Source organism: Nicotiana sylvestris, chromosome 3 (genome assembly GCF_000393655.2).
Source record: "Nicotiana sylvestris chromosome 3, ASM39365v2, whole genome shotgun sequence".
In the NCBI taxonomy this organism is placed as follows: Eukaryota; Viridiplantae; Streptophyta; class Magnoliopsida; order Solanales; family Solanaceae; genus Nicotiana; species Nicotiana sylvestris.
The window spans coordinates 166,182,979-166,190,497 of NC_091059.1; the positions used below are offsets into that span (position 1 = coordinate 166,182,979).

Sequence of the window (7,519 nt, forward strand, 5' to 3'; positions counted from 1 at the left end):
AGTTGTCCATTGCTGCTATGGAAATGTTGAGGAAGAAAGTAGTGAGAAGGTAGACCTTCTCACTCTCGGTTATTCCAGCTTTTGATGGTTCCGACATTGTGTGTAAGTTCAATTCATTAGTCTTTTTCCCCTTCCCCTTCCCAAGCATCCAATGTAATGGGAAAAATTTCAAAAGAAAATGCAAATAGCAATTTCTTTGCAATATACCACACAATCAAACTCTACCATACTCAATATGTAGTATTAATACAATACAGTTCGTTTTTCTTTTCCTTCAAATCAGGCATTAACTTGGCCTAGAAATTCTAGAAACGAGTTAATAAATACATTCAAACAACACAAGAAAGTATTTTTCATCTTTACGCGCCCATGCAATTGAAGCTCTAAAAATCATTCCTCAAATCCTCATCCCTACACAACCATAAAGAAAGTAAAATGGGGGGGGGGGGGAGTGTTAGAATAAGCAAATTGATATAAACATTCTTAAACTTATGTAGTATATTTAATTTAGATTACCTTAGAAATTAACTCAAAACTTGCATCAGAATCGAGAATGGTTGAGCTCCCTTCACCTTCACGTAGCTCATGCAACCTTACCTGTGCATTTTGGAATAATAAAATAGTTAAATTTGGAGACATACAAAATTTACCAAAATCAACTATAAAGGATTAAAGGTATCAGGCAGTTAAAGATATATCAACTATTTTTAGTAAAATGGTTCTTCATTAAACCTAGAGGAGATCTATGTTATTAACCTTGTTCTTTTTTTCAGTTTTGCAATACATCAGATAGACGTTACTGCGCAAATAAGGGCTACTTCTGGAATTTGAGAATACTAGGTAGTTTAAACTTAAACACGACCAAAACATATATAACCCTACCAAATATTGAAATATTAAGAAATACTATGTGGTACTATTGTAAGCATTACTCACTTGCTTTTGGAGATGGATGTTCTCCTCATGAAGGATTTTATGCTGCATACAAGATGAATAAACAGAAGTTAATTACTAAAAATAGTTCTTTTCTTTTAAATTAGATAAATGTCTTCTGTTAATTTCTAAATGATTAACATTTCTGCACTGATTTATTTAGAAACTGTTGTCTAATACAAAAATATTCAAGAAAAAATTAACGAGCCCCATCTTTTCCATAAACATTTTCAAATTAATTATTTTTTTGTTGTAAATTTTCAATTAAATTAGATTCTCTAAATATATATCGCTCGTATTAGATTCTCACCCGTCTCTTAAGCCAGTTGATATGTTCGGAAATGATACACCTCTGTTACATGAAAGTAAAAATAAACTAATTAGATGTAGCTCACCAATTATCACGAATTTGGTGGAAATCAATTTAAAAAATATACTATTAAGTTACTGATCACTCTTATTTCATATACACCTTTTTAGAACGAATGCGTTCAACCCCAATTCTCAGCTGACGCTCCAACTGCTTCAATTCTTTCATACCAAGAGTTGATATATCTTCTCCAGCAAAATGCCTGCCCAGAATATATTTATATACAATTGGATATATAGCAAGATGTATACGCTCATACATGACATTTCTGAATTAGCATATTGAACCTATACAAAAGTATGAAAACTGAGCAATAGCTTAATACCATTCGCTCCCCCTCCCCCCAACCCCCCCCCCCCCCCAAAATGAAAGATTTAGTTTAAAAAGGTGTAATATTGAATAGACATTTAGCTCTGGTTTGACCATAAATTTTGGATTTTTTTTTTTCAAATATCTCTTTGTTTATAGATTTTAACCATTTTTTTGGCAGATTTTGAAAACAAAATTTTCATATCCCAAAAACAACTTTAGAGCGGTTTTGAAGTTTTTTACTCACAAAACTTCAAGTTCTTTTCAAGTAAAATGCATGTCCAGACACAATTTCAACTTTCAAAAATTATTTTTCATCTTGTCTTCAAGAACTCATTTTTTCAAGTTTCAACCAAATATATGTTCAAACGCTAGTTTAAACATACTTATCTCTGGCTTCAAGTTCATCTATTGTTCTGGTCATGTCTTCAATCTCAAACCTCCGGACCTAATCGATGAGAAGCAGAGTACTCGTCAAAGTTTATCAAACTAATATATGGTGACAAAGTTCCATAGAGTAGTGTTAGAAAAATTAAATATAAATAATAAAATTTACTCTAACTATGTTGCTTGGTTTATACTATATATCTTTTCCATTATGGCGCTTAAAAGAAGTTGAATTAAGAAGAAATTAATTACCTCCGTAGCTCTGAAGCCTTGATCATTAGTACTTTTGGATAATCCAACTTCATTCTTGTACCTTAAAATGGTCCTATCAATGCTGCATCCATTAATAAAAAAGTATTAATCTCGCATTTCGTTACAAAAAATAGAACATGTATAATCCAATAACCCATGAAGCAAAAGTTTGATGATTTTCCCCCTTTGTACATGCAAACTTTTACAGAATACTTTGCCTTTGTTTGGCCTGCTTTTTATTAATTAATGGTCTTTAATTAACACTCCGTAAGAAACCTGAAACCCTTAAACTTTTAACAAAATAATTTCTCAACAAAACCTTAATTCCTAACGGATTTATATTAGTTACTTTTATAGTTTATAAATGAAATAAACTGGTTATACCTCAGGAAATAGAAAGTAATTACTGGACTTGGACTTTTATAACTATAAGTAAACGTACGTTACAACAACAAAAACATACTCAGTGAAATCGCATAGACCAGGATCTGATAAAGACGTTATTTCTGATAGACCCTCGAATCAAGTAAATATTACTACGTTAGAAAATATGAACCCAAAGAACGCCCCTAAAAAGGGAGATTAAAATAAAAATAAGACTTACTCATGACTAGCGAACTGGTAAGCTTTGCCAGAGGGAGAGAAAATGAGAAGAGCAACCTCAGCATCACAGAGAATAGAAAGCTCAAATGCTTTTTTAAGTAAGCCAGTTCTTCTCTTGGAGAAGGTAACTTGCCTGCTCGTTTGATTCTCTATTCTCTTCAATTCTACTTTCCCTCTCCCCATTATTGTTAATCTCTCTACTAGAGATAATTAGTGGACTAATTAATTCCCCCTCTGATTCTTGCACAAGTAATTTTTCTTTAATTTTTTACCCTTCTTGTTTCAAAAGAGATCGAATACTCATTGCACCTTAATATACACGCATGACCCTCGATATTAATTTCATGACGTCGCTCTTGCCAATCATGGCGTATATCATATCTACTCAATTTCATTTTACTTTTAGATTGTCTCATAATCGCTTTTTATTACTAAAACACAAGTATGACGTGTCGTCTTTACGCCTTTAAAATAAAACTAAAAACTAAAGAAATACAATAATTATTATTTTGAGTAAGATATAAGGAGTATGCGTACTAATCACCGTGTAAGCTCTATACAGAAAATAGACTATATATTTTGCTTAATTAAAGAGAATCTTTTCTATTATCAGTCCGAATTTTCTTGACTAAACTAGATAAATTGGAACCTTGCCCTTCACTTTTAAGACTATGCCATCCTAAGGTGTTGCTAAACGGATGTATTTTATCAATGTCCATAAATGATAAATTATAGAGCGAACTGTCGAATTAAATAAGTTGGATGCTAATACGTCGTACTACTTGTAGAATTCGAGTTCACCAATATAAAGTATTAATATGAGATTAAATATTAAGTAACATTACTCAAGTTGATATTTCAGGGGTAGTGATACTGACAAGACAAAAAAGGAAGTTTTCAAAATATATATTTTGTTGGTCTTAACTAGATTGCCTCCATTATATTGTAATCAACAAATAGTTTAAATTCTATATTTAGCGATCTCTAATGTTTTCTGGCATGCACTTTTGACATGAAACATCGGTTAGGGAGTTATTTAATACGTTGCCCATCTTAATTTCCTCTTAATAAAAAGAGTCAAGATAAATATCATTACCACATGAAGGAAGCAAAATAGATACCATCTGATGTTCACCAAGCTAGCTTCTTTGAATTTTTGAACCATCAAATTAAGAAAGTAAAAAAGAAAAGCTACTGATTGGTCTTTCTTTTTATTATCTTTTTAAAGTTGTTGAAAACACTTGTGCGTGTGTTTTTGTTCAGAGTCATTACTAGTAAAACACTTGTCCCTTAAAGTTCTCCCCCTAAATATGACTCTCAAACCCTATATAGCAATATTGTGAATGCTACTGGATGAGAAGGACGAATCTTCAATTTATAGAACTCCAAATATTTTCCTACAAGAAAAGGGACTAGCCAAATATGAAAGAATTATATTTTCCTTCTAGGAAAAGATAAACCCTATTATGGTAAATATGTTGTGGAAATAGGAAAACCAAATATGGAAAGAAAATCTGGACAAACACCTAACAACTATAACCTTCATTCAGTCCCATTAAAAACTGTAATAGGCGGTGATATTGCAAATGCACTGCAAAATCCTTTGATTTCTCACAGTCACATGAAGGAGATGGCATCATTGAATCATACTCATCCCATAAATCCTTCAACCTTGAATAGTATATTCACACAGATGAGTTCCTTGAGTCAAAGTAAAGATCTCCTTGTGAAGAGAGTACTGTCATGGGCGGCTTTCCAGCCATGCCCCATGACCCCTTGGGTGCGCCCCGTGGCATCCTAGCAAGCCTCCCAACACCTAGCGCCACGGACGGTCCTGTGGTCTTGGCTGCGCTAAGTGACAAGCGCGCATGTGCCTCTGTCTCCCCACTGATATCCCTCGCCAGCGCCCAGCCGCAGGCAGATGCCAATAGGGCCGCACACGCAGACAACACCACGCGCATAGACCGTGAAGCCAAAGACAATGTTGCTGACAACAAACCTGTTTCTTCCTTGTAGAAAACTAAGTTCTTTTCATTGTAAATATAGAGTAGTTTTATTTCATGTACTTTCATTATGTTTCTCTAGATTAGTTAAGTCTAGTCTTGTAACTTTGCTTTATTTTTTTTAAGCACTATTAGGGGGGATCAAGAAATCAAACTTTCTAGCAAGCAAACAATTCTCTATACTGGTGTCTCCCCCCCTTAACACCGCATTGCTTTTCTGTAATAACTTTCATTAATGCAATCAAGCTTTCTTTCATTCTCAATTCTCATTTATGTTCTCTCAATTGTTCTTGATTAATTTTCTCGTACGACACTGACAATCTCGTCTAGCAGAGGGGACCTCAGTTGGTGAATAGTGACTACACTGATATCAGTTGCTTAGCCTTACGTCGCCCTTCCAAGGAATCTCAAGAAGGCGCTGCATAACAGTTGGTATCAGAGCATAGGCTTGATATCAGACGAGGGAACATATAGCCATTACCACCATTTCTGACCATGGTGAATCATGGGGACCGCATTGCGGCCCTTGAAGAGACGGTTGACGTATTACGGCCTATCGTGGATATGGTGCCTGAAATAAGAATTGGCCTAGTGCAAAGGTTGGATGACCTGGACAGCAGAATGCTCCAGGCCGAAGTTGACATAGAAAACATCAGTCGCGACTCTGAAAGAGACCGGCAAATGGCAGCCACAAAGGCAGCCAAAATTTTTGGCAAATTCAAGAGCCTCCAACAGAAGCGTACCAAGAATTTAGCCTACAGGTCACAAAAGGCAGACAAGGTGACTGTCATGCAACAAACTATTGACAACTTGATAGGCCAACTCAATATTGTCAACGCTGCTTTACAAGGCCTTCTTCGAGGACGCGGAAACCAAATCAGGGGTGCTGTGAACCTCGTCCCCCGCAACACAAAAATTGAAAATTCCTGAGCCAAAGCCATATAGTGGAGTTCGAAATGCCAAAGAAGTGGAAAACCATCTTCGACATCGAACAGTACTTTGATGTCCTGGGGGGCTTGGAAGAAGCTAAGAAGGTAGCAACTGCTGCCATGTATCTTCATGGTGATGCTAAACTCTAGTGGCAGGTGAAATACAAAGCCATCAAGGCCGGTAAAGATGCTCTCGAGACGTGGGAAAAACTGAAGGCAGCCATACGCCTATAGTTCTTCCCCGAAAATATTGAATACAATGCAAGGAGAAAGCTACGGGAGCTCCGCTAGACCAAATCATTGCAAAACTACGTGCATGAATTCTCCACGCTCATGCTAAACATACGCGACATGGGGGACAAAGACAAGCTCTTCACTTTCTTAGAAAGGTTGAAACCTTATGCTCGTATGGAGCTGCAAAGACAAATGGTAGATACCCTACCCAAGGCGATCCAAGTAGATGAATGCCTTGGGGACTATCAAGTGGAAACTCGAAAGGATAGTGTAATGACCCGATCGGTCGTTTTGAATTCTAGCACGTCGTTCAACAGTTTGAGGCCATGAGCAGCTTCACTTCAGGTATTATGACTTGTACGCATGGTCGGAATTGAATTTCGGGGAATTCGGAGTTGATTTGGAAAGGGAATTCTCATTTTTGAAGCTTTAAGTTGAAAGAATTGACTAAGGTTGGATTTTTGAGTAAACAACCTCGGAATCGGGGTTTGAAGGTTCCAGCAGCTTCGTATGATGATTTTGGACTTGGTCTTATGCCCGGATCAGGTTTTGGAAGACCCGGGAATGTTTCGGTGCCTATTGTGGAAGTTAGCATTTTGGAAGAAATTTCATAAGTTTGGGTTGAAGTGCATTTCAGTGTTATCGATGTCCGTTTAGGATTCCGAGTCTGGGAATAGATCCATATGGTAATTTTGGTATTGGGAGCATGTTCATAAGTAAATTCAGAGGTTCGTAGGTCATTTTGGAGTCATTTGGCTAAAGATAGGAATTTGAAGGTTTTTGGGAAGTTTGACCGAGAGTTGACTTTTTGATATCGGGGTCGGATTTCGATTCCAGAAGTTGGAGTAGGTCTGTAATGTCAAATATGGCTTATGTGCAAAATTTAAGGTCAATCGGACGATCTTGTACGCACCTTCAGGACCGCAAAAGCGGTCAAGAGACCGCAGGTGCGGAAGTGCTGGAGGCAGTAAGATCTTTAAAAATTGGGGGGTTGGTCATTTCCCCCCATTTTTCACTTGGCGTGGACGATTTTGGGGAGCTTCAAGTGGGTTTTTCATTATCAATGACAAGGTAAGTTAACCCCACCTATATTGAGTTAAATACATTGATTATGTGCGGATTTGAGCATGAAAATTTGTAGAAACTTGGGGTTTGAGGGAAAACCTAGAAAATTGATATTCTTGGATTTTGACCACGATTTTGGGTATGAAATTAAGAGAAAATCATATAGTTGAGTTCGTGAGTTCATGGGTAAACTTTATCTTCGAAAAATTTAGGAATCCGGGCACGTGGGCCCGAGGGCAATTTTGTCAACTTTTCGATCGGGGTTAGGAATTGTTATAAATTGGATTGTAATGAGTAATTGAACATATATTAATGGATTTGCATAATTATTGGCTAGTTTTGGAGCATTGTGCATCGATTTGAGTCTTTGGAAAAGCGTGTAATGCCAGTTATGGATCTTCGGAGTGAGGTGAGTCTCCTTCCTAACCTTGTAA

General features: G+C 36.6%; 1 protein-coding gene across 2 annotated transcripts; it reads right to left on the reverse strand.

Moving 5' to 3' along the window:
* Positions 1-204: 204 nt before the first annotated feature.
* On the reverse strand, positions 205-3,138 carry LOC104227760 (agamous-like MADS-box protein AGL19). 2 transcript variants are annotated; one of them, XM_070168625.1, is made up of 8 exons: positions 2,856-3,138; positions 2,252-2,333; positions 1,999-2,060; positions 1,406-1,505; positions 1,244-1,285; positions 937-978; positions 517-597; positions 205-411 (listed from the first exon to the last, which is right to left on the reverse strand). In XM_070168625.1, the coding sequence occupies exons 1-8, from the start codon at positions 3,035-3,037 to the stop codon at positions 406-408; spliced, it is 597 nt and encodes a 198-aa protein (XP_070024726.1). In that variant the 5' UTR covers positions 3,038-3,138; the 3' UTR covers positions 205-405. The 2 variants fall into 2 exon arrangements, with proteins under 2 accessions (XP_070024726.1, XP_070024727.1); XM_070168626.1 differs by lacking the exon at positions 1,244-1,285.
* Between the last annotated feature and the right edge of the window lie 4,381 nt (positions 3,139-7,519).